This window comes from Mauremys mutica, chromosome 9 (genome assembly GCF_020497125.1).
Source record: "Mauremys mutica isolate MM-2020 ecotype Southern chromosome 9, ASM2049712v1, whole genome shotgun sequence".
NCBI lineage: Eukaryota > Metazoa > Chordata > Testudines > Geoemydidae > Mauremys > Mauremys mutica.
This window is the reverse complement of record NC_059080.1, coordinates 12882176-12909877: the sequence shown is the minus strand read 5'-3', so window position 1 is coordinate 12909877 and position 27702 is coordinate 12882176. Positions and strand designations below refer to the sequence as shown.

The following is a 27702-nucleotide window of genomic DNA, read 5'->3' as shown; positions in this document are numbered from 1 at the left end:
TCCCTGCTAACCCGAGCTGGATTTGAACAAGTGTCCTGTTGGATCAAGGTATTGTTGTTATCTTGTGACAGTTCCAGTTAATGGGATCTATTTTTTCTAGGGTTGTCAAGTGATTAAAAAAATTAATTGCGATTAATCACTCTGTTAAACAATAATAGAATACCATTTATTTAAATCTTTTAAAATTGTTCTACATTTTCAAATATATTGATTTCAATTACAACACAGAATACAAAGTGTACAGTGCTCACTTCATATTTATTTTTGATTACAAGTATTTGCACTGTAAAAAAAAAAAAAGTATTTTTCAATTCACCTAATACAAATACTGCAGTGCAATCTCTTTATCATGAAAGTTGAACTTATAAATGTAGAATTATACCCAAAAAAACTGCATTCAAAAATAAAACAATGTAAAACTTTAGAGCCTGCAAGTCTACTCAGTCCTACTTCTTGTACAGCCAATCACTCAGACAAACAAGTTTGTTTACCTTTGCAGGAGATAATGCTGCCTGCTTCTTGTTTACTGTGTCACCTGAAAGTGAGAACCAGGGGCGGCTCTAGCTTTTTTGATGCCCCAACCACGGCAGGCAGTCTGCCTTCGGCGGTGCACCTGTGGGAGATCCCCGGTCCTGTGGATTTGGTGTACCGGCTGCCAAATTTCCGCTGAATCCATGGGACCGGTGGACCTCCCACAGGCAAGCTGCCGAAGGCTGCCTGACTGCCGCCCTCGCAGGGACCGGCAGGGTGCTCTCTGCGGCTTGCCGCCCCAGGCACGTGCTTGGAGCGCTGCTCCCTGGAGCTGCCGCTGGTGAGAACAGGTGTTGTCATGGCACTGTTGTAGCCAGCGTCACAAGATATTTATATGCCAGATACGCTAAAGATTCATATGTCCCTTCATGTTTCAACCCCTATTCCAGGGGACATGCGTCCATGCTGATGACGGGTTCTTCTCAATAAGAATCCAAAGCAGTTCAGACTGACGCATGTTCATTTTCATTTTCATTATCTGAGTTACATGCTACCAGCAGAAGGTTGATTTTCTTTTTTGGTAGTTTGGGTTCTGTAGTTTCAGCATTGGAGTGCTGCTCTTTTAAAACTTCTGAAAGCATGCTCCACACCTTGTCTCTCTCAGATTTAGGAAGGCACTTCAGATTCTTAAACCTTGGGCTGAGTTCTGTTGCTATCTTTAGAAATCTCACATTGGTACCTTCTTTGTGTTTTGTCAAATCTGTAGTGAAAGTGTTCTTAAAATGAACATGTGCTGGGTCATCATCTGAGACTGCTAAACATGAAATATATGGTAGAATGTGGATAAAACAGAGCAGGGGACATACAATTCTCCCTCAAGGAGTTCAGTCACAAAATTTAATTAACGCATTATTTTTTAATGAGTGTCATCAGCATGGAAGCATGTCCTCTGAATGGTGGCTGAAGCATGAAGTGGATACGAATGTTTAGCGTATCTGGCATGTAAATACCTTGCAATGCTAGCTACAAAAGTGCCATGTAAATGCCTGTTCTCACTTTCTGGTGACATTGTAAGTAAGAAGAGGGCGTCATTATCTCCTGTAAATGTAAACAGACGACTTTGTCTTAGTGATTGGAGTTGTAACCTCTGAAGTTTTACATTTGTTTTGTTTTTTGAGTGCAGTTATGTAACAACAACAAATGTAGATTTTTAAGTTGCACTTTCATGACAAAGACAAATTGCACCACAGTACTTGTACGAGGTGAATTGAAAAATACTATTTCTTTTGTTTATCATTTTTGCACTGCAAATATTAGTAATATTTGATTTCAATTACAACACAGAATATAACATACACCTCTACTGTGATATAACGCTGTCCTCGGGAGCCAAAAAATCTTACCCCGTTATAGGTGAAACTGCGTTATATTGAACTTGCTTTGATCCGCCGGAGCGCGCAGCCCCGCCCCCCCGGAGTGCTATACCGCGTTATATCCGAATTCGAGTTATATCGGGTCGTGTTATATCGGGGTAGAGGTGTATATGAAAATGAAAAACATAAAAAATATTTAATTTCAATTGATATTCTATCATTTAACAGTGCAATTAAAACTGCAATTAATCACGATTAATTTTTAATCACAATTAATTTTTGAGTTAATCGCGTGAGTTAACTGCGATTAATCAACAGCCCTCCTTTTTTCCCTATCCAATAATGTCCAACATTAATTGCCTTTAGTGGAATACTCATCAGTCATGTGGACAGAAGTAATTTTAGCCACTGGCACTGTTTACAATTATCTAACTTTTCTTAGAGCAACTTGTATGGACTGTCCCTGTTTCTTGAAACTCTGTCATCATTGAGACCTCTTGTCTAAAACAGTTCATCAAGTGAATGCTCCTGGCAACTCCAATGCCCTAGATGAACTCCTTGTGCTGTTGGAGGAGGGAATTATTTTGACTTGTGCCATGACTGCCACTTACTAAATGTAGTTTTCTTATAGTACCCATATCCATAGTATCTAAACCATATCTAAAAACATGACACACTATTAAAAACAACCCCATCAGCTGAGAGTCTATATGCACTAGCAACAACCTGGAACATTTTAGGTATATACTAAAAAAACACATTGAAAGTTTAAGTCATAATCTTTGAGACCCTGTTTTTGCCACTCTTTGTGGTCGACTGGCTTTCCCCATTCCTCTTCAGGATTGCACTTTTTAGCAGCTTTCTCAATGGTGTGCTCCAGAATAGGTATTGATTTCTCCCCAATCATCTCTCAAAAGGGGTCAGAAGGCTCTTTCCTGAATCGACACACCACAATGACCTTGCCTCACAACAATCTGAAATTCAAACAATCTCATTAAGAATACAGAGATAAAATCAAACTAAAACCAAGGAGACAGCACATGTAACACATCTAGCCCTGTACAAAGCAAGAATTAAGCTCACTAGGTACAATTCGTGCTGCTACAGAGAAATATGTAAGAACTTATATTTCTAGGCTGTGCATCCTTCTTCTTATTGCAAGGGCAGCCTGTGGGTGAGGCAGCTTCTCCCCCTCTCAAGGGCTGCCTTCTTCTTCTTGTCCTTTAAGATCCACGAAGATACTTAGGTGTTTAAGTATCAGGTATAGGCACCTAAGTCCCTGTTTTGGCTCCAGTGTGACCCACAAAATTCCTGCCAAACCCTGTAGGCGCCTAAACTCACCCAGCGCTGAAATTGTCAAGGTAAAAGTTCCCTAGGCACCAAGTTTCTGCTTCTGCGTATCCACTCTGCTGCCTCCCTGTAGGCAACCAGACTCCTGTCTTCTGCCTAAACCCCACAGTGATTCACAAACCAGGGGAAGATAAGTGACCAAATGCTTAAATCATGTGCAAGGCCTGGTCCAGTTGGTGTACTCGGAGGCCTCCTACTGAACCAGATCCTCTTTAGTGGCGGTGGTGCTGCTGCTACCTACCTTATTACGTTGAGCCTAGTGGTTAGAGCACTCCCTGGGGATGTGGGACACTGAAGTTCAATTCCCTCCTCTCTACCAGAGGGGGAGAAAGAATTTGAACAGAGTCTCCCACCTCTCAGAAGAATGCTTGATCCACTGGTCTATGGGATATTCTGATGTGGGCGTTCTCCTGTTGAATCTGTTCCACTGCGGTTAAATAATGAAAGCATGGCTAGGCCAAGGGAAATGGATCTTGCGTCTTCCACCTCGCAGATGGATGCCCTAACCACCAAACTGCAAGTTCATTTTCACTCTGTCCCAGTGACTGTTTAAGTCAAATAAGAATCGGACTATCCCATAGCTCAGTGATTAGACCACTCAGAGGTGGAAGCCAGATATATAAAAACCTTATTTTGTGTAGTGTCAGAAAGGGCAACATTGCACCACCTAGGTCTTGCTTAGCACTTTTCATCAAAGCACCTTACAAAGGTAAGTATCATTATCCCCATCCCCCCTCTCCCCACCCCCATGGATGAAGCAGCTTGCCCTGCAGCAAAACTAGGAGTAGAACCAGTCAACGGAGGCTCAGTGTAGTGCTCTAACCTTTGGGCCACACTACCTTCCTGCAGCAGTATTTTGTAGTTGGTATTGGTGCGGGCTAGGACCCTGATGGAAGAGCCAGGCTTGTTGTCCATTGGTATATGTGGATGATTATCCAAAAGCGATATAGTTTTTCTATACTACCTAAAAGAAATAGTATTAGACCTGATTTACAGAGGTACTGAGAACTCAACTCCCAATTAGGCCTATTCTAAACTTAAAAGTTTTGCTTGTATAGCTATATCAGTATACCCTCCTAGTGAAAATGCAGCTTATGCCATCAAAAAAGTTCTTTTGATAGTATGGCTTGTAGCAGGGGTGGCCAACCTGAGCCTGAGAAGGAGCCAGAATTTACCAATGTACATTGCTAAAGAGCCACAGTAATATGTCAGCAGCCCCCACCCCCGGCGCCTCACGTCTGTCAGCAGCTCTCACCAATCAGTGCCTACTCTCCCCACCCTCTGCAATCAGCTGTTTCATGTACGCAGGAGGCTTGGGGGGGGGAGTGAGGGCATGCAAGACGTGGGGGAAGGGGTGGAGTGGGGGCAGGGCTTGGGGCAGGGCAGGGGGTTGAGCAGTGAGCACCCCCCACCACACTGGAAAGTTAGCATCTATAGCTACAGCCTCAGAATTAGTGCCTAGGTAAGGAGCCACATATTAACCTCTGAAGAGCCACAGGTTGGCCACCCCTGGCTTATAGCAATTCAGTGAACAAAATAAGGTGCACTTACAAAAGCACTTTTATGCCGGTCTAGAAATGTCATGGAACACCTCTAATTGACATTGCTATGCTGTCAGAAGATTCTAGTGTAGACATGGCCTTATTTTTCTAAGGTTTTATTGACCATAATGTTGCAATTTGTGGAAAAATGGCTCATGGTTATGCTCTGGACTGTTCTAGATTAGATGGCCAGCTGCACTCCACACCTGTGTCTTGTGGAAAATTTACATTTTGTGCCAAGGCGAGATGTAGCAAAACAACAGAAAATAGTAGTTTCTCTCAAAGAACATTGGACCAATATAGCTGTGAACAGCATCAACGGTGTTTGCTTTTTGCAGTAGTTGTGATTTTCACAATAAATACCTTGGCTCTTCTAACAAGAATGGGATTCACCCTTATCCGTATAATGTACCAAAACTATATACATTTTTAATTTCAAAGATGAATTCCAATACAGTCAGCTTTGCCTGACAAAGCTTTGGTCAGTTCTGATCTAGTGCAGTTCCTCAATAGCAGCAATGCAGTGCTCCAGCCTCTGTTCTAGCTGTTGCTCTATGAGACTACTGATCTTTTTCCCTGCAAGATCAGGCCCTCATGCTAACTTATTTTCTAAGGCCTGGTCTACACTGGGGGGCGGGATCTATGAAAGGTACTTAACTTCAGCTACGAGAATAGCGCAGCTGAAGTCGATGTATCTTAGTTTGACTTACCTCCCGTCCTCACAGCGCGGGATCGTCGGCCGCGGCTCCCCCGTCGACTCCGCTTTTGCCTCTCGCCCTGGTGGAGTTCCGGAGTCAACGGGGAGCGCGTTCGGGGATTGATTTATCGCGTCTAGATGAGATGCGATAAATCGATTCCCGATAGATTGCTACCCGCCAGTCCAGCGGGTAGCGTGGACGTACCCTAAGAGAGCACACAAGACTTGTTTCTTGTTGGTACTGTGAGGCCTGGTCTACACTAGGCGTTTAAATCGGTTTTAGGAGCCTAAAACCGATTTAACGCCACAGCCGTCCACACTAGGAGGCACCTTATATCGATTTTAATGGCTCTTTAAATCGGTTTCTGTACTCCTGCCCGACGAGAGGAGTAGCGCTAATATCGGTATTAACATATCGGAATAGGGTTAGTGTGGCCGCAATCGACGGTATTGGCCTCCGGGAGCTATCCCACAGTGCACCACTGACCGCTCTGGACAGCATTCTCAACTCGGATGCACTGGCCAGGTAGACAGGAAAAGCCCCGCGAACTTTTGAAATTCATTTCCTGCTTCGACAGCGTGGAGAGCTCATCATCACAGGTGACCACGCACAGCTCATCAGCACAGTTAACAATGCAGTCTCCTGAGAATCGAAAAAGAGCCCCAGCATGGACCGCTTGGGAGGTAATGGATCTGATCGCTATATGGGGAGAGGATTCAGTGCTAACAGAACTGCGTTCCAAAAGACGAAATGAAAAAGTATTTGAAAGAATTTCTAAGGTGATGACGGATAAAGGCCACAGCAGGGACTCCGTGCAGTGCAGAGTGAAAGTTAAGGAGCTCAGACAAGCCTACCAGAAAACCAAAGAAGCAAACGGAAGGTCCGGGGCAGGTCGAAAAACATGCCGCTTCTATAATGACCTGCATGCAATTTTAGGGGGCTGCGCCACAAGTACCCCACCCCTGACCGTGGATTCCGAGGTGGGGGTTGTAATCTCTGCCATGTCAGACGGGGAAGATGAAGAGGAAGAAGAAGAGGAAGACCTCGCAGAGAGCACACAGCACTCCGTGACCCCCAGCAGCCAGGAGCTTTTTATCACCCTGACGGAATTACCCTGCTCCCAGCCCTCACAAGCAACTATTCCAGAGAATGACGCCATGGAAGGGAGCTCTGGTGAGTGTACCTTTGCAAATAGCAAACAGTGTTTTTTAAGCAAGCCTTTTTTAATGATTGATTTGCCCTGAGGACTTGGGACGCATTCGCAGACAGTATAGTTACTTAGAAAAGTTTGTTAACATGTCCAGGGATTGAGAGGAAATCCTCCAGGGACATCTCGATGAAGCGCTCCTGTAGGTACTCCAGAAGCCTTTGCAGAAGGTTTCTGGGCAAGGCATCCTTGTTCCGCCCACCATGGTAGGACACTTTACCATGCCATGCATGTAGCAAGTAATCAGGTATCATTGCGTGGCAAAGCATAGCGGCGTATGGTCCCGGTGACTGCTGGCATTCAAGAAGCATCCGCTCTTTATCTTGTTCTGTTATCCTCAGCAAAGTGATATCGTTCAGGATAACCTGGTTAGAAATCAGGAATTTAAGTAAGGGGGGTGGCCATTTTTCTACTGGGTTCGTGGAATGCAGCAGCTTAAAAAAAACACTTTCCTGCACGTAGCGAAGCGGGGGGAGGGGAGGAGTGAAATGCCGATGATCTTTTCTGTTTGGTCACCGCAGAGGCGATCTTCCCCAAGCTACCGGACAAGCAGTGGGTGGGGGGGAGGGGGAAGGTTGTTGATTAGCAGGGAGCTAGCGTGGTATTAGCCATGCGTTGGGGGGGGAGGGGTAAATCACTGAGACAGTGGCTTACCATGGCCGCATGCAAGCTGAATCCTGATGCCTGGACCTGTGTCTGAGATCTGTAACCCAAGAGCTGCAAGCAGGCACTATTAAGATGAAAAATGCGACCTTGTAGGGAAATCACATGTGCTATGTAAGGTGAATAGTGCTTTTCACTGTGAAAGAGTATAACCATTGTTCTGTAAAATGTATCTTTCTAAATATTTATCTCCCTCATGCAGCTGCAAATTTTTCAAGCGTCCCTCCTCCATCCCAAAGGCTAGCACAGATAAGGCGGAGGAAAAAGAAGACGCGAGATGAGATGTTCTCGGATATTATGGAAGTTACACGCAATGAAAGAGGTCATCTGAATGAGTGGAAGGACGTGGTTTCAAATTACAGGAAAGAGGCCAGTGAACGTGAGGACAGGAGGGACAACCGAGATGAGAGGTGGCGGCAGGAAGACCGGCAGGAAAATCAGCGGTTGCGGCAGGAAGATCACCGGTGGCGGGATGCAACTCTGGGGCTGCTGCGTGATCAAACTGACATGCTCCGGCGTCTTGTGGAGCTTCAGGAACGGCAGCAGGATCACAGAGTGCCGCTGCAGCCCCTGTATAACCACCCTCCCCCCTCACCATGTTCCTTAGCCTCCTCACCCAGACGTGTAAGAACGCGTGGGGGGAGGCTCCGTGCACCCGCCCACTCCACCCCCGTGGACAGCCCAACCAGAAGGATGTCGTTACTCTGAATTTTTTTTTAATGGCCTTCTCCATCCCTCCTTTCCTCCTCCCAAAGCACACCCTTACTTCTCTCCCTCTTTTTATAATGACTCAATAAAGAATTCATGCTTTTTAAATGAGAGTGACTTTATTTGCATAAGTAAGCTGTACTCGAAGGGGGAGGGGGAGTTGCTTACAGGGACTGAGTCAATCAAGGGGGTTGGGTGTTCATCAACAAACACAGCAGTCACACTGTACCCTGGCCATTGATGAAGCTCGTTTTCAAAGCTTCTCTGATGCGCACCACTTCCTGGTGTGCTCTTCTAATCTCCCTGGTGTCTGGCTGCACGTAATCAGCGGCCAGGTGATTTGCCTCAGCCTCCCACCCCGCCATAAAGGTCTCCCCCTTACTCTCACAGAGATTGTGGAGAATACAGCAAGCAGCAATAACATAGGGGACATTGGTTTGGCTGAGGTCTGAGCGAGTCAGTAATGTGCGCCAGCGCGCCTTTAAACGGCCAAATGCACATTCCACCACCATTCTGCACTTGCTCAGCCTGTAATTGAACAGATCCTGACCACTGTCCAGGCTGCCTGTGTATGGCTTCATGAGCCATGGCATCAAGGGGTAGGCTGGGTCCCCCAGGATAACGACAGGCATTTCAACATCCCCAACTGTTATTTTCTGGTCTGGGAAGTAAGTCCCTTGCTGCAGCCGTTTAAACAGAGTAGTGCTTCTGAATACGCGAGCGTCATGAACCCTCCCTGGCCATCCCGCGTGGATGTTTGTGAAACGTCCCTTGTGATCCACCAGTGCTTGCAGCACCATTGAAAAGTACCCCTTCCGGTTTACGTACTGGGTGCCCTGGTGCTGCGGTGCCAAGATAGGGATATGGGTTCCATCTATCGCCCCCCCACAGTTAGGGAATCCCATTGCAGCAAAGCCATCCACTATGGCCTGCACGTTTCCCAGAGTCACAACCTTTCGTAGCAGCAGCTTAGTGATTGCTTTGGCTACTTGCATCACAGCAGCCCCCACAGTAGATTTTCCAACTCCAAATTGATTCCCGACTGACCGGTAGCTGTCTGGCGTTGCAAGCTTTCACAGGGCTATCGCCACTCGCTTCTCTACTGTGAGGGCTGCTCTCATCTTGGTATTATGGCGTTTCAGGGCAGGGGCAAGCAAGTCACAAAGTTCCATGAAAGTGCCCTTACGCATGCGAAAGTTTCGCAGCCACTGGGAATCGTCCCACACCTGCAACACAATGCGGTCCCACCAGTCAGTGCTTGTTTCCCGGGCCCAAAATCGGCGTTCAGTGGATAGAATCTGCCCCATTACCATCAGGATCTCCAAAGCGCCGGGGCCCGCGGTTTGAGATAATTCTGTGTCCACGTCCTCATCACTGTCATCGCCGCGCTGCCGTATCCGCCTCTTACTCGCCTCGGTTCGAAGGTCCTGGTTCAGCATATACTGCACGAGAGTGCGCGAGGTGTTTAAAACATCCACGATTGCGGTATGGAGCTGAGCAGGGTCCATGCTTGCTGTGCTATGGCGTCTGCACGGTTCACCAAGCAAAAAAGGCGCGAAACGGTTGTCTGCCGCTGTCAGCGAGGGAGGGAGGGGTGAGGCTGTACCCAGAACCACCCGCGAAAATGATTTTTGCCCCATCAGGCACTGGGATCTCAACCCGGAAATGCCAAGGGGCGGGGGAGGCTGCGGGAACTATGGGATAGCTACGGGATAGCTACCCACATTGCAACGCTTCAGAAATCGACGCTAGCCTCGGACCATGGACGCACACCACCGATTTAATGTGTTTAGTGTGGCCGCGCGCACTCGATTTTATAAAATCTGTTTTACAAAACCGGTTTATGCAAATTCGGAATAGTCCCGTAGTGTAGACGTACCGTGATTCACTAGGCCGTTTCTTGCACTGAAGTCCACATCATCTTCAAAATATACACACTCTGACTGGAGGCAAAGAGGCATTCCAAGAATAATGGCTGTATGGAAGTGATCTGCTCTTTTTTGGGTGTTTTGAATATTGTTTAAACTGTACAGTCTCTTGAGCCCCTCTGTGTGTATATCTTTTCTTGGTTTGAGCTGTATCTCTGATAAGATAATAGCTGAGGAAAAAAAATTGTTTTCCAGCTGCAGCAAGATCTATGGCCCTGTATATGTGATCAGGTGCTGGCATTTGTTGTAAGGCAGTATTTCCCAAACTTGGGATGCTGCTTGTGTAGGGAAAGCCCCCTGGCAGGCCAGGCCAGTTTGTTTACCTGCTGCGTCTGCAGGTCTGGCCGATCGCAGCTCTCACTGGCCGCGGTTCGCTGCCCCAGGCCAATGGGAGCTGCTGGAAGCGGCGGTCAGTACGTCCCTCGGTACTGATGTGTGATTTCTTCACATTTGCTACATTTATGGACATGTCTTAAAACATCGTTCCTCAAAGTCCAATCCAACCTTTCCTGTTTGTATTAACCTCGTTCTGAGATCCAAGGTTAATTTTTTATCAACAGTGGCCCCAGTCTTGAGCCCACCGTATTAATGATTTCTACATCAGTCTCTTCACTGCAGGCAGTGTTTTGTTGTTAAAGGGTGCTTTGATTTGCTTCAAGCTTAATCTTCTCAACTGGCTAAGATTGTGTCGTTTATCTGGCAAATTTGGTTGGGTTAAGATCTAGAGCTTGACTAACAGCATTTCTTTCTTGTCATAGATAGGTTCTATCAATATTACATTTCCTAAGTTAGGAATATTCTGTAAAAATCCATCTGCATATAAATGTCCGGTCTCCAGAATACTCTCATTAATTCAATTAGGATAACATATTTTGTGCTGTTAATATTGATTTCTGGATTCATCCACATGGGTGATTTTATATATTCATACAAGCTAAATTGCAAGCATTTAGATAATATAAGATCTATTTTCCTTGTGTGAATAGATTGTATTACAGTGTATTGAGCTGAGAGCTACCTCTAATGGTACAGGTTTTAGACATTTCTTCTCAGTCCTTAACCAGCCACACATTTCACTGGTATTATTTCTTAGCCAATATAAGGTTTGTGTGTTAATATAAGCATTGTGATATGTGTCATTAGGGAAACAATATTTTTCCTCACTTCCTGCTTCAGGATGTTTATATAGTTGTAAAGAGATAATTAGCATTTCCAGTTTTATTTTTAAGATAAATTATAGATTTAAAAAAAAGTTTTAGGCTAATCTAGCGGTTGGTTTAACCAGCAGTAAATTAACCTATTTTTTTCCCCTTTGTGAGAAGAGAAGATCCAGTTAGATAAGGAAAGAACTGAAGACAAACTAGTCTGTACAAACATGTCAGAACCCCGGCCTTGATGGCATCTCGGTGGAATTCCACAAAGGTTTCAAGAACAGTTAAAACCAGTTATTATACATTTATGAATCAGCAGTGAAGGATAATTTATTAGTACAGAGTGTAAGAACTCATCTTATCTCACTGATTCTGGTGCTTGAAAGGGACGCTGAATGATGGATGAACGATCACCTGACTTCCCTAATAAAGATTGCAAAATCCTAGCTGAGGTGCTTGCTAACATATTTCAGTCAAATCTGGTAAAACTTGTCTATTGGAAACAAGGCCATTTAAGAACAGGCTATCCAGCAATTGTCAGATTGCTCTTAGATTGATTAATTTATACATGGCCATAATATATAGAGCAAATTATTATTTAGTAATTTATCTAACCTAGTACAAGTAATGACTGCATTTTTCTTTTAATTGGAAAAGAATATTGGTGTTAGGAATGTATTTAACTTCATTTTTTTTCGTTACTGTTTTTAATCCTTCCTGTGCCGTTGATACACAGATGTGGGAGAATGTATTCCAGGGGTTTTGCCTTGACTTGCTGATCTCTCTTGAGGCTATGACAGGCATGTTGCAGTAGAATGTTGACTCTTGTTTTTATATTAGTTTGATGATAGAAAATATGGAGTTAGCATCTTTAGATGAAACATCTTACTAGGTGTATATATTCAAACAATTTATTTGCATTATAATTTAAATTATAGACTAGTATAAATTTACAGTATAATTTTTCTTAATAATTTCAGATGAATGTTAAATGAAATTATATCCCAAGATAGTCACTTAAATTTTGCACTAGAGGATATTTTTACCCTTTTTACTCCATGTCTTTTAGCCTAACATGGTTTTAATTATTTTTCTAAAGGGTATTGGACACAATGACAATCACTGTAGTGTATGATAACTCTGAAGCTATGGAGCTCTGTGCTTCTCAGCATCTTTATCTTAAACCAGTAGCAAAACTGACTATCAATGTGGTGTTTCCAGAACACACAGAATCTACCCAATCTTTCTCTAAGTGGGAAGTGATGGACAAGCTGAAGAACATGATTTGTCCAGACCAATTTACTACTGTTAGGGTTTCAAAAAGCACTAAGGATTTCATTCGATTTGAGGGAGAGGCAGAAACTAAAAGGTTGATCCTCACACTTAAGGAAAAACTGCATGGAAAGGTAATAAAACTGAATGGTTTTAAAGATGACTTGAAGGTGATGGCCACCGAGGCACATGCTGACTTTCCAACTCCACAAGAGTGGGCATCTTACCTGAATAAAAGAGAGATTACGAATGAAGACCTTACTGAGCAAACCGCTGATATTCCTGATTGCATCTATTTTGAAGGTTTGCCATGCAAATGGTTTGCACTAAAGGGCTCAAATAGTGAAAAGCCGAGTGAAGATGTTTTAAGAGTGGTGTTCGAAAGCTTTGGAAAGATCAAGAACATAGATATCCCTATGCTTGACCCTTATAGAGAAGAAATGGTGGGAGGAAATTTAAATAACTTCCTTTTTGGAGGTCTACAGACATTTGAAGCTTTTGTCCAGTACCAAGAGTACACGGCTTTTGTGAAAGCTATGGAGTCACTTAGGGGAATGAAGCTGATGTTTAAAGGGGATGATGGAAAAGCTCTGGCATGTAACATGAAGGTAAGCATCACTGGCTATATCTTTTGATACTGCCAATGCTATATTTACCCAAATACACTACCATAAAGACTTCTATAGTAGACAAATATCAGAAATGGTAGAGCAGAAAAGTATAAAATTCCCTGGCCCAATCAAGATTTATCTGCAGAGACTGCCATGAAGGTCATTACTGCTATTTGAAATCTTAATTAAAAAAAAAAAAAAAAAGACAAATTGGGAACTGTTTGCTAGCCAATGTAAACATTTAAGTGATGGATACTTGAGGTGGGAATTTAGACCTGGAGCACTGCTGTTTAGGAGAGGGAATAGATGGATGGCTCTCACAGCTATTCATCCTCATAGTCCCCCCCCTAGCAAATAAAGCTGTGGCTTTTTTGGTGGGCTATTCTCACTGAGTTAAGGCTCACAGATGAGCCAGCCACAAGGCTGTCTCTTCAGAAGCAGCATTCACTCTGGTTTGTTTGCATAAAGATTTTGGTTTGTATGGATTTGCTGCTTGGTTGAGTATTGTTGACCTCTCAATCCAGATTTTAGTGAAGATTTTAACCCCTTAGTATGACTGACCTGGGAAAAGTATTTGCTTGTTGATTTCCTGAAACCTTTTTCTCCACTGGTAAAATAAAAGTGAAAAGTTATGAAGTTTATGAATCAATTGGATGAGCAGTGGAGCTGAGAGGGATGCAGTTAAGGCCTGGAGGAGCTGTTCTGAAGACATTGTTTTCTGCATTGGTAAACCCCAAGCAGTGTCAGCAATAGCCTTTCTTTCTGCCTTTTTTACAAAACATGTTCGCAGTCACTTTGAACCTGTACTAGCAGGATGTATCCTTGCTTCTCGTGGCACTGTGCTTTGATTAAGGTGGATATAGTGAACAATGTTGGAGGACGGATTTGTTTGGGGCATACCCTGTGTTATGCTGTGAAAGGAAATTGGAGAGCTGCATGCCTACAAAAGCTCATAGCTGCTTAGCAGCATTCATCTAAAAGTCAGATTTAGTCATTGAGATAAGCCTGGTTCTAAGTATTTTGCTCAGCACAACGCATGTAAATTATCTATGATTCTTGAATATGTAGCAGTCATTACACAATGGTTTAGAAATCATGCTCCAAATGACTTGGTTTCCCAGCTTGGCTAAAGTGCTGTTTGCATGGATGTTGTCTTTTAATGTGCCCACAGCATCACATTGAGTTAAACAGTTCTCAGCAGACAGCCTCCCCTGCTGTACCAACCAGCCAACTGTAATCCACTGATTGCCTGTAGTCAGGCAAATGCTTGACCAAGAAGATGTGGCTCACGCAGTGCACTGAAAATAAGTAAACTCAGGCTCTGGCAGTCTGTCAGAGAGAGGGAATTCCACAGCTAGGGACTCTCCACTGAAAATGTCCTGCCTCCAATCCCCAATCTGAACATCTACAGGCTGTCAAAGGCATATTGTCACAGGTTATGAGCCTCTAATGGCAAAGGATAAGGTGTCATTTGGAGTAATGCTTATAGTAACATTTGAGAACAGGAGATAGCTATTAGTGTGAATTCTGTAGGTCATAATCCAGTCTGCTCAACTAAAAACCGGCAGAAGGAAACACTCATGTTTCAAATATAATTGTGCAGAAATAGATTAGAGACTTTCTAAGGTTTTTAGGCTGTTTGTGTTTTATTTGTGTAAATAAGGTGACCCAGTAGATTGACAAGTTTGTCGTCTTTTTTAGGGCTGTTGATTAATCGCAGTTAACTCACGTGATTAACTCAAAAAAATTAATTGTGATTAAAAAAATTAATCGCAGTTAATTGCAGTTTTAATCACACTGTTAAACAATAGAATACCAATTGAAATTTATTAAATATTTTGGATGTTTTTCTACATTTTCATATATATTGTATTCTGTGTTGTAATTGAAATCAGTGTATATTATTTTTTATTCCAAATATTTGCACTGTAAAAATGATAAAAGAAATAGTATTTTTCAATTCACCTCATACAAGTACTGTAGTGCAATCTTTGTTGTGAAAGTGCAATTTACAAATGTACACTTTTTTTGTTACATAACTGCACTCAAAAACAAAACAATGTAAAACTTTAGAACCTACAAGTCCACTCAGTCCTACTTCTTGTTCAGCCAGTCGCTAAGACAAGCAAGTTTGTTTACATTTACAGGAGATAATGCTGCCCTCTTCTTATTTACATCACCAGAAAATGAGAATAGGCATTTGCATGGCACTTTAGTAGCTGGCATTGCAAGGTATTTACGTGCCAGATCTGCTAAACATTCGTATGCCGCTTCATGCTTTGGTCACCATTCCAGAGGACGTACTTCCATGTTGATGACGCTAGTTTAAAAAATAATGCGTTAATTAAATTTGTGACTGAACTCCTTGAGGGAGAATTGTATGTTACCCACATTCTGCCATATATTTCATGTTATAGCAGTCTCAGATGATCAGCCAGCACATGTTCATTTTAAGAACACTCTCACTGCAGATTTGATAAAACACAAGGAAGATACCAGTGTGAGATTTCTAAAGATAGCTACAGCACTTGATGCAAGGTTTAAGAATCTAAAGTGCCTTCCAAAATCTGAGAGGGACAAGGTGTGGAGCATGCTTTCAGAAGTCTTAAATGACCAACACTCCGATGCGGAAACTACAGAACCCGAACTACCAAAAAAGAAATGAACATGCGTCAGTTGCACTGCTTTGGATTGTTATCGAGCAGAACCAGCAGTGCGAGTAGGCTGGTATGCTCCAGTACGCCGTACCGGTAAGCTATTTATAGTCAGTACAGCGTACCCAAAAAAACCCAGCAGCAGGAGAGGGCTGGGGGGCAGGGCTGGGGGTTCTGCTCCTTTCCCCGCTGGGAGGGGCAGCAGTGGGGAAAGGAGCAGAACATCGGCTCTACTGCTGGCCCCAAGCTTCGCTCCCTCTCCCGCTCCTCCCCCAGCCCTGTCTCTGGCGCAGCAGGAGGAAGACAGATGCCCCCGCCTCTGCTCCAGGAAACGGGATGGATGTGGGGAGGGGACGGGGAAAGCATGGGGGCCCCGGGCAGGGAGGAGTCACATGGAGGGTTGCATGGGGAGGTCACGTGCCCCACTTAGGTGGTGCGCCCCCACTCCTAGCCCCACCCCCCGTACTGATAAGACGTGGATTTTACTTGCGCCACTGAGCAGAATCCATCATCAGCATGGACACATGTCCCCTGGAATGGTGGTTGAAGCATGAAGAGACATATGAATCTTTAGCGCATCTGGCATGTAAATATCCTGTGACACTAGCTACAACAGTGCCTGGTCTCACTTTCAGATGATAACGTAAACAAGAAGTGGGCAGCATTATCTCCTGCAAATATAAACAAACTTGTTTGTCTGAGCGATTGACTGAACAAGAAGTAGGACTGAGTGGACTTGCAGGATCTAAAATTTTACAGTTTTATTTTTGAATGCAGTTTTTTTTTTTTACATAATTCTACATTTGTAAGTTCAAGTTCATGATAAAGAGATTGCACTGCAGTACATGTATTTGGTGAATTGAAAAATACTATTTCCTTTGTTTTTTTACAGTGCAAATACTTGTAATCAAACATAAAGTGGGCACTGTACACTTTGTATTCTGTGTTATAATTGAAATCAATATATTTGAAAAGGCAAAAACATCCAAAAATATTTAAATAAATGGTATTCTGTTATTAACAGTGTGATTATTCGCGCAATTAATCGTAATTAATTTTTTTAATCACTTGACAGCTAGTCTCTTTATAATTCATGAACAATCCTGCCTTCTGATTTTGTTTCTTCTGGAACAGGTGACTTTTGATACAACCAAACATTTCAGCAAAGGAGCTATCAAAAAGAGAAGGCTGGAAAGACAGAAGCTGCAAGAGCTAGAGCAAGAAAGAAAAAGGGAAAAAAAGAGAGAGGAAGAGGAGGCTGCAAGGTGAGAAACTTGTTTTGAATGAGTGTTCTACTTTCTTTAAATTTACTCTCATGTCTTGCTCCCAACAAAATCTCAAGAGAGGAGCACCCAACACAATACCCCCAAACCTAGGTAATGTTAAGGGTTAGATAATGTTAAACGGAAAGATGAATATTTTCTAATTCTTATGGTTTAACAAAAGAAAAAAAAGCACAGTATCTTCAATTATGTAGATGTCACACAAAGGGAACTAGATTAAGAAAGGAGTAGTAGACCTACACAGTGTATAGAAAAAGGGGATTGTGATTGGAGCAGTGGTCTGGAGCTGTCTAGACATCTGCCGGACTCTCTCAATTAAAAACACTATGTGCCCTTGTTGCTCCCTCCCCTGTACCTCTCCTCTTACGGATCCAGGATTTCTTTTTCTTTCAGTCACTCTAGTAATCTATCAAACTCCATTTAAAAGTTTGTTTTAAACTGTGTGAAGGCCTAAGGAGTCTTTTCTGCAGTGGAACTGTAGATCAGTAAATAGCTGAGACAAGATCAGCCCAGGAAGGTGGCAAATCATCCTCCTGGCCATGTTTCCAGTGGCTGAACATATGGTTACAGAAATGTATTGACTGCTCAAAGATTAAAGGTAAATCTTAGATCAGTTGTATTACTCAAAGTGGTCCTCACCAGATCACTGATAATGTGTGCTGTAGTTGGAAGGGGCAGCCAAACAGCATATTTTAACAGTTTTAACAGAGAGGGTAGCCTACAGTCAATTTGGATATTTGTTTAATCATAGAATCCTAGATATGTAGGGCTGGAAGGGACCAGAGGAAACCTAGGAAGCCTGGTGGCTTAAGATCTTGTTTGTAGTATTATTTCATAATTGCTGTAACACCACAAAGTAGTAATATGCAGCCTAGCTGTGTCCTGAAGTATAATTAATATACAGTATAGAACACGTGACAGGATTCCACATGCCTCAGTGTTGACTGGAGAGTCCCAGTGTGTAAGCGATCCCCCGTCATTGCTATTATCTTGAAGGCAGTGTTGTCAGATGTATCGGAACAACTATCACACTGTATTAAGTTCCTACTTCTATAGGGAGTGTTTAGGATCCACCCTATCTGCCACTGGACATTATTCCATGAATATATCCATTGATGTAGGAACGAGAGTCGAAATGCTAAATCTAGCAACCCTGATGCAATATCTCTAAATCTGTCACCAAATTTAATACCCGTATTATTTGAATTTTTCTTTAAAATATTTAATTTTTATACATTGACTTCTAGGAGAGTTTTGCCTGCATAAGGAATGCAGGATTAGGTCCAAAAGTTTGTGAACCTTAGTTATTGGTGTTAACTGAAAATGAAGGAGAAGGGGGCAAATCATTCTCAAGCGGTGGCCTGGAAGAGACTATAATATGAACAACCTGTATATTCTTTAGCGAGAGATAGACTATTATTAGAAGAGTTTTAAGAGTACAAGAGAAACTCAAACTGTCCTAAATCTTTGCATCTATTGGATGTATGTTGGTTGTATGCCATTGACTTTAAAACATGCTACCCTAGGTACAAGGATTTCTTGATTGTAACAGCAAATCGTTCCTAGCATTGAGTCACTTGCTGTTAGCACACTAAAATCCTACTTTTCACCCTCCAGGGGTTAACATGTAAAATGAGTGTCATCTAAATTGTCCCATATTAATAATTACCTAGAAAAAGACGTGATGATGAAAAAATTGCTCAAGAAAGAAAAAGGAAGGCTAAGCTCAAGAGGAGAGAACACAGGCAGATAGATCGGGATGAGAAACGCCCAAGAAAGCAGCAGAAGGTAACAGCTGAAGAAGAGCAGTGGCCAGAGAATATGCCTGAATGGGAAGAGAGGAAATATCTACTAGCTCAGAGAAGAGTGGAGTCTATAAGGCTGCTTACAGTGCTGTTAAGCCGAGTAAAAGTAAGAATATTTTTTAAAAATATTCTGTTTTAAAGGATGTTTAGTAGAGCGTGAAAAATTTACCAGATAGCTGATGGCCAGAGGCTGATGAGAAGGATGACTTGGAGTTGGGGAAATGCTAGCAAGGCCTAATAGCAAGCCCCTAGTGTTAATCTATCCCTTTTTCATAGAGTCATAGACTTTAAAGTCAAAAGGTACCATTATGATCGTCTAGTCTGACGTGCACAACACGGGCCACAGAATCTTACCCACCCACTCCTGCAACAAACCCCTAACTTATGTCTGAGCCATTGAAGTCCTCAAATAATGGTTTAAAGACTTCAAGGTGCAGAGAATCCTACAGCAAGTGACCTGTGCCCCATGCTGCAGAGGAAGGTGAAAAACCCCCAGGGCCTCTGCCAATCTGCCCTGGAAGAAAATTCCTTCCCGACCCCAAGAATGGCGATCAGCTAAACCCTGAGCATGTGGGCAAGACTCTCTAGCCAGACACTCAGGAAATAATTCTCTGTAGTAATTCAGATCCCACCCCATCTAACATCCCATCACAGGCCATTGGGCATATTTACCGCTAATAGTCAAGATCAATTAATTGCCAAAATTAGGCTATCCCATCATACCATCCCCTCCATAAACTTATCAAGCTTAGTCTTGAAGCCAGATATGTCTTTTGCCCCCCACTGCTCCCCTTGGAAAGTTGTTCCAGAACTTCACTCCTCTGATGGTTAGAAACCTTTGTCTAATTTCAAGTCTAAACTTCCTGATGGCCAGTTTATATCCATTTGTTCTTGTGTCCACATTGGTACTGAGCTTAAATAATTCCTCTCCCTCTCTGGTATTTATCCCTCTGATATATTTATAGAGAGCAGTCATATCTCCCCTCAGCCTTCTTTTAGTTAGGCTAAACAAGCCAAGCTCTTTGAGTCTCCTTTCATAAGACAGGTTTTATATTCCTCAGATCATCTTAGTAGCCCTTCTCTGTACCTGTTCCAGTTTGAATTCATCCTTCTTAAACACGGGAGACCAGAACTGCACACAATATTCCAGATGAGGTCTCACCAGTGCCTTGTATAACGGTACTTACACCTCCTTATCTCTACTGGAAATACCTTGCCTGATGCATCCCAAGACTGCCTTAGCTTTTTTCACGGCCATATCATATTGGCGGCTCATAGTCATCCTATGATCAACCAATACTCCGAGGTCCTTCTCCTCTTCTGTTACTTCCAACTGATGAGTCCCCAACTTACAACAAAAATTCTTGTTATTAATTCCTAAATGCATGACCTTGCACTTTTCACTATTAAATTTCATCCTATTACTACAGTTTACAAGGTCATCCAGATCTTCCTGTATGATATCCCGGTCCTTCTCTGTATTGGCAATACCTCCCAGCTTTGTATCATCCGCAAACTTTATTAGCGCACTCTCACTTTTTGTGCCAAGGTCAGTAATAAAAAGATTAAATAAGATTGGTCCCAAAACCGATCCCTGAAGAACTCCACTAGTAACCTCCCTGCAGCCTGACAGTTCACCTTTTAGTATGACCCATTGTAGTCTCCCCTTTAACCAGTTCCTTATCCATCTTTCAGTTTTCATATTGATCCCCATCTTTTCCAATTTAACTAATAATTCCCTGTGTGGAACTGTATCAAATGCCTTACTGAAATCGAGGTAAATTAGATCCACTGTGTTTCCTTTGTCTAAAAAATCTGTTACCTTCTCAAAGAAGGAGATCAGGTTGGTTTGGCACAATCTACCTTTTGTAAAACCATGTTGTATTTTGTCCCAATTACCATTGACCTCAATGTCCTTAACTATTTTCTCCTTCAAAATTTTTTCCAAGACCTTGCATACTACAGATGTCAAACTGACAGGCCTGTAGTTACCCAGATCCGTTTTTTTTCCTTTCTTAAAAATAGGAACGATGTTAGCAATTCTCCAGTCATACGGTACAACACCGGAGTTTATAGATTCAGTTGCATGTGAACATAAGGGAAAAGGTGTTGGGATTCTGTCCCTGCTTGACACTTCATCTTTTGTATCAGTCTCTGTCCAGTAGGTGTCTGGTAAATTGAATCAGTTCCCTGGTTCTCATGACCATGCTGAAAAGAAGAAGGGCTATTTCGAATAGAATCCTGCCCCAGCATCCTGTGAGACAGTCTCTGCTATTTTTGGGCCCTCTTGTCCCATAAATAGCTCCAGTTATTGCCTCTGCTGCTCAGAGCTTCCCCAACAGCAGAGTAAAATTGATATGAATCCTGTAAGTTTCACTGCTGCCCAGGGAATACAGCATATCCAACACACCTTTTGTCAGTCTCACTCTGCTCATGCTTTGGGAAAATCAGAGCAGGAGAGGCAGTATTGGAAGTATTTGTCTACATGCTCACTATGTTGATTTGCATTTGAAGGATTCTCTTCTTAGCTACATGGACTAGAAACTTTTTAAAATGAAAGCTTAAATACTGCAGTAATTAAGATAGGCACCATCACTTGCCAGGGAAAGCTTACTACTGGCCACTGGCAAGTGGATTTTTTTCAACCTCTGATGTTTAATATTTCTTACAGTACTTAGGAACCCCCATCAACAAGCACCAGCCAGAGGCCGCACCAGCCAATCTGTGTGAGTTAGTGCTCTTCAAAACTAACTGGCAGCAGAACATTTTAAATTCTGCAGAAGGTGGGGGTGTCTTAAACCTTTTTTAAAGGGTGAGGAACTAGACAGAAAAGATTTGGAGAGAGATGTAGGGCCTTTTAATCCTTTGGTGTCATCACCTGTAAAGTTTAATATTCGGTATCATATTTGCAGCTGTTACAAGATAGGGTGATTTAAAGCAGTTTGTCTAATAATTCTTAGATAAGATATTCAATTTACAAAAGTGCAACACTTTAACAGAATTAGCGAAGTTAGTGCAATGCTATAGTCAAAGTGGGTGACTAAAATGATTTTTGTAGTGGATGCAAATCAGGTAAAAGCAGCAAGGTTAGCTCAATATAGCCAATTACTTTCATTGAAAGGGCAAATATTCTAGCTAATTAAGGACCCAATCCTGTGACACAGTGAATACCCTCAACTTTCACAGGTGAGCTGCAGAAGCTGGTATGACCATGGCCTGAATTAGATACAGTAGGTCAAATTCTGCCCTCATTTATACCTGGAGAGCTGCCCCGACTTGAGCAAACTTGCACTGCCTGTAGGTTAGTTCACAATTTAGTTCGGTATAGTTTCTCTGTACAAATTTTGTCTGTTACATTCACATTGTAATTTTCTCTGATTTTATTTGAAGGATTTTGCACAGTTGACCAGCCAAAAAGTGGAGCCCTTGCTGTACCCTGAAGAGATAAGAAAGGATTGCTTTCCTGAGACGGAGTTACGAAATGCACAGACAGACCAGAGAGAATCCCGTTATCTTCTACACAAAGAACTGAAGGATAAGAAAAAATTTAGCAATCAGTTCTTCCAAACGGGTAACACCTCTTTTAGTGAGGAAGAGGTGCTAAGTAATCTACCTGCATCACCTTGTCATCTTGTGAGAACGATCTTAAATGATCCAACTGCAGCAAGGACTGGTAAATTAACTGGCAGGGATGCCTACAGCTCCTCTGGCTGTGGGTCTTTACAGATTACAGTTACTCAAGACTGCAAGGTTATAGAATCCTGTGAGAGAGAAGACTGTCCTCCTTTGAAGACAGCGCACTCTGGAAAAGTGTCTGGTACAGGGTACTGCAAAAAGCAAAAGATTTATGAAACTGACGAGTTTATACATTATTTATTAAACTATTATCAAACTCCAAGCTACGCACGTGTCTGCCTAGAGCCAAAAAGCACCGTTAGCAAGTCTTGGTGGCAGAGGATAGTGTCTGATAATGGGAATGGCTTTCAGATCAACTTGAAGAACAAATATGGGCGACGCTTTACGGAAGTGAGTTTTGTACAAAACCCTGACAAGGGAAATTGTAGCGGGGATGATAATTACAGATGGGAGATCATGATTCGGAAATCTGAGCCTACAGAGAATGTGTCAAAAAACAAGGCCTATGCTGGAGGGTTTACAACAAAATTCCAAGTACAGTGGAATGACTCACTTGATATTGCTAATTTACCATATGCTGAATTTAATAATTCTTCTTTTGGAGGCACTAATACTAGTCATGATAAAGAATCCAAAGACGACAATAACAGAAGTGAAGTTGCCCCACCATACACATACAAATTCAGGAATTTAATGGAAGAGATCAGTAGTGATTCTGAGTATTTTAGTGAGGCAAAGAGAACAGAAAAAAGATATAAAGATGTTTACAGTGATGGCAATAAAGCATGGTCCCTCCCAAGAGAAATGGAGAGAAAATTCCTTGTCTGTGTCAAAAACGTAGGTCAAAATTATCCAGAAAATGAATCCAGCAAATGTAGCTTCTGTTCAAATTCTAACCCTGGTGGTTTGACAAAGCAGTGTAGACATAAGCTTAAAAAATCGTACAAGAGGTGCAGTAGTAAATTGAGACACGAAGGGCGAAAAAGTGAGTGGAAATCCAATGAAGAAACTATAAATACCCACAAAAAGAAGAAAAAGAGAAAAAAGCCCTCCCCTACCATTTTACCTGATGAACATGGCTTCTCTGAAATGGAGAGTTGGAGACAGTTGGAATCTTTAAAAAAGATACAGAGAAAATGTAGCAAAATGTTCCGCCATAAGATGAAATTCAAAACACTTCATGTGATGGCAGCAGCATCAAAGGATGCCATCCATGCCGATGCCTCTCCGCTTCAGAGATCTCGCCAAAGGGCAGGTGAGGTGGGGGAAGTGAAATAGAACCAAGATGACACTCCTCAGTTTGACAGGTTTAAGGATTCTGTGCAGAATTATGGTTACTGACACAATCACTCTGGCAGTCAAGCTCACCTAACTGTTGAAAGTAGTTTAGAAGGAGGAGACGCTGATTCCTCTGACACCTAAAGGGCTTGACAGTCGTTTAGTGCAGCAGCACTCTTTGGGGTGGGAGACAGACCACAGCACCACGCCTAGTCCCTGCAGGATGCCTGTTTGCATTTGGGTGGCTGTGAGAGTATGCTGTAGCTACACCCCTGCGCAGGGCTCCTGCTCTTTATGCACCTACGCAGCCAGGTTAGAAGTGGCCTGGAGATTATACCTTTGTCTGGGTGCTGCTTCTCCTGGTGGCAGAAGCCACCGTCATTCTTATTTATCCTGCACCTGGGAACCTAAGAAATCCTGCTGCTGAAGTGGAGCAAGAAGAGGCTCCCAAGGATCTGGGCTAAGGTTTAAATTAATAAAAGGGGAGAGCGAGGGACCAATCAGCTCCCCTCCTTCTCTGGCTGGCCAATGGATGAGAGCCTCTGGAGGAGGGGTCATCCTGCATTCCTCCAGCATCTGCTCCCCACTGCCTTCTGGGGCTGTCCCAATCACTGCCATCAAGTTTCCACCTGTTGAGCTGGGTCTTCTCTTGGCAGTGCAAGATTTGCAAAGAACGATGTAAAAGCTGAAAAGTAGTATCCTTGTCCACCTAACTGGATGGCAATGTATCTATCTCGAATCCATGCACAATAGCAAATATATGCCCATCCTGTTATGCTTGTTAAGATTTAATGGGGACAAGTAGTGCACACGCACCAGCTCATCACATTTTGGAAGGAGAATATGTGCAATTCTGAAGATCAGTAAAATAATGTAGTGGCTAAAACTACACTTCTAGAGACATATTACTGTGGAAAAATTAACTGGGAAAGAACAGTGTACAGCACTGTTTGAACTGACTGAGTCAATATACATTTGGCCTTCTGATCTCTCAACAGGAGTGAAATAATTCTCCTATTTGGCTTTCCCCTTTGAATCTTGATTCAGTCTATTATGCTTTAGCTACATGGCTGCATCACTCCAGCATCTTTTTCTGGGAAAATCTCCTTCAAATAACTCGTTTTTTCTCCTTATCTACAGGCGATGAGAGGAAATTAACACTGAGGAAAGAGATGGATGCAGATGTTGGAGGATGTCCTGTTGAGTTAATTTAGACAAATCCATGCTCTGATGCTGTCTGTGGAGCAGAACCCAAAAAAGAGTGCTGAATAGTTGCTAGCTAATGGCAATGGGGTCTTGAAGCTGCTCACAAAAGCCCCCCGCTCCAAAAACAAACAAACAAAAAAACCCCTTTTATATGGCTCTAAGAAGTGACCTGTAAGGCCAAGTTTTTAGTGCAATGGTTCCCAAACTTGTTCCGCTGCTTGTGCAGGGAAAGTTCCTCGGCCTGCATCGCTTCCGGCAGCTCCCATTGGCCCGGAGCAGTGAACCGCAGCCACTGGGAGATGCGATCGGCCAAACCTGCAGATGCAGCAGGTAAACAAACCGGCCTGGCCCGCCAGGGGGCTTTCCCTACACAAGCGGCGGAACAAGTTTGGGAACCACTGGTTTAGTGATTATAGGCAGTCTAAAATAGGCTTGTTTTGATTAGACTCCTGTAATACATGCTGGAGTGGTAGGACAGTGAAACAATCTACTTAGTACAAGCTACAAAAATAGAATCTGTATGGATTTGGCACTGATATGAAAAAAAGACCAAAAAGTTACCCAAGTGCATGACACAAGCTATTGTGAACCAATTGCTGAGAGTTTTGAAGCTTAATGGGTTGAAACCTCTGAGTGGCCACCCAGCTAAGTCCAGGGGAGCCATAAAACATTTGCATTCTGGTATCTAGTAATTATTATAGTTGAATTGATTGCACAAAACCACTTATACATAGATGGGATAAATCTTTAAGTAACCATATATTCAGAGTGCCTCCTCAGTCATATTGTTAATATGATGGAATGGCAAAAGGGTGGGGTATGGCAACCTTGCAATTCAGTTGTCAGGGGAAAAAAAAAGTGAAAACTTGCAGTGAGTTTCTAAATTAGAGAAAATACACCTTAGTACATGTTAACCTTCTGCGAGCAGCTACACTGGGAAAGTTCCTCAGCATTCAGTTAAAATTCTAGGAATGAGCCAGAAAACTTGACATTTTCTTGGGCTGATCTAAATCACTAGATTTAGCATTCCTGAGATGTTGAGGGAGGATATTCCAGACAAAGCTCTAAACGATGAACAATGAAAGGGGATGATTTCAGCATGTTGACCATCAGCATGAAAGGTTACCTTCAATACAGAGTGAAAATTGCTTGCAGGATTTCTAAGACGCCCCTTACTGGAGGCACAAGCAGTGAGACAGCTACTTAGTTCAAGGTAGCTTACAGATAATTCCCAGAGAAGACTTCATTTTCAAAATGTTGCTAACTTCTATAAATCTCTGCTGCATGGAGACATAATGTGAAAATGCAGACTAGAAGCTTGGACTAATATCTACATTTGTTCAGTTCTCTCTATTTAGAAGATAGCCACAGCTGCTCTTGGACAAAGTCCCTCATGAAGATGTAGATGGAAATGGAACAGATTCTGGTCTGAATTTAGACCAACATACTTCCTGTTTCAGGTTTCATTTTAGTATGCTTTATTTATTACATGTCAAGATACTAAATGTGATGTAGCTCCCTTCATTACATAGCATATCATTCATGTTTGTAACCTCTGCTCTAATAAAGTAGTAGTAAAAATGTTTGCAGTTTTCATTCATGTTATGTTGTGTTTCCCACCGCATCGTTCAATAATGGTGACTTCTACAGCCTTCTAAGCCAGGTTTTACCCCAGTCTATTCTTATTGTTAAAAACATGTTCATAGGTTGAGTGCCTTTTTCAGGTTCCCAGTAATCAATGACAACTGGTTGCTACTCAAAGTACTGTTATGTATGACACCTTTTTGTTTGAAGACAGCTTCTTGCTGAGAATATTGTCTATATACTTTGGAAAACTTATGCCCCCTGTCTATCTTGCTTTTTATATAGTTGTAATGAAGACCAACTATTGCAATTGTTTACCATGTAAATATCTGTGTTCCACTGTAGTGGCATAAGTGTTTTTCCTCGATGCAATATTTACAGCCACAAAAAGCAAACTTTTTCCCCACTGATCCTGAAATGGCTATTTATGTGCATAGGCTTATGCACATTGCATTATATAATTCACACACTTACAGGTAAGGAAGTGACTTTATCTAGAACTGGAACTAAATATTTCTTTAAGTGTAATTTGCTGATGGTTTTGTACCAGGCTGTCATCCCACTTAAAAGCAAATAAATGTACTGATTCTTTTCTTGCTTCTTGCATCACCTAGATTCATTTACAAACAAGCCAATCCTGAATTTGAAATTTTCCATTTAGATAGCACAAATAAAGTGAATAAAATGTAATATGTGCACTTTAAAATGAAAAATGCCAATCTGACTGGTTTTACTTCATCATATTAAGCTATGAAATAACTTTAGACATAATTTCAGCAAACTCTTCCCTTAGTAGTTTATAGATTGCATTGTTTAGATCCTACCCCCATGTATTTTTTATTATTAATCTCCTTACCTTTCTTCCCCGACACACAGTACCTGAGCTCCTGTAGTTCCGTATTTTGGACTGTTCAGCATGATGTGTTTCGTAGGTCAATATTCATTTACATGGCTTTTGTAAAAAATAACTACAGAATTTTTTAAGAATTTGCTTTTAAACTTAAAAAAAAAGTTTGATGTTTTCTGGTTAAACTTATATATTGATGTTGCTCAGGAATAAGATGTAATGTCTTAATTATGAAAGTTAAAGAATAAAATGTATTTTTATTTTATGTAAATCTCTTAAATGTTACTGTATAATATATTAAACTATGACAAGTAACTTTCAGGTGGCTAGTGATCAGGCATGCACTGCAGTTGCTTACATAATTCCATTTAATTCCGTTAGTTATTTGTCTTGCATTGGCACCTATCTATACTAGCACACCTATCTATTAGGTGCT

At 42.2% G+C, this 27702-nt stretch overlaps 1 protein-coding gene across 2 annotated transcripts; it reads left to right on the top strand.

Moving 5' to 3' along the window:
• Positions 1-27537, top strand: LOC123377615 (A-kinase anchor protein 17B-like). 2 transcript variants are annotated; one of them, XM_045030725.1, is made up of 6 exons: positions 1-48; positions 12190-12970; positions 16762-16892; positions 18584-18821; positions 22106-23606; positions 24770-27537. In XM_045030725.1, the coding sequence occupies exons 2-6, from the start codon at positions 12203-12205 to the stop codon at positions 24841-24843; spliced, it is 2712 nt and encodes a 903-aa protein (XP_044886660.1). In that variant the 5' UTR covers positions 1-48; positions 12190-12202; the 3' UTR covers positions 24844-27537. The 2 variants fall into 2 exon arrangements, with proteins under 2 accessions (XP_044886660.1, XP_044886661.1); XM_045030726.1 differs by lacking the exon at positions 1-48 and adding an exon at positions 11107-11542.
• Positions 27538-27702: the final 165 nt, after the last annotated feature.

Excerpts from the sequence above, each read along its gene's own strand:
- LOC123377615 (XM_045030725.1), top strand. The coding sequence starts at position 12,203 with ATGACAATCACTGTAGTGTATGATAACTCTGAAGCTATGGAGCTCTGT. Across the intron at positions 12,971-16,761 it reads CTCTGGCATGTAACATGAAG|GTGACTTTTGATACAACCAA; the intron begins GTAAGCATCACT and ends CTTCTGGAACAG. Across the intron at positions 18,822-22,105 it reads TGCTGTTAAGCCGAGTAAAA|GATTTTGCACAGTTGACCAG; the intron begins GTAAGAATATTT and ends TTTTATTTGAAG.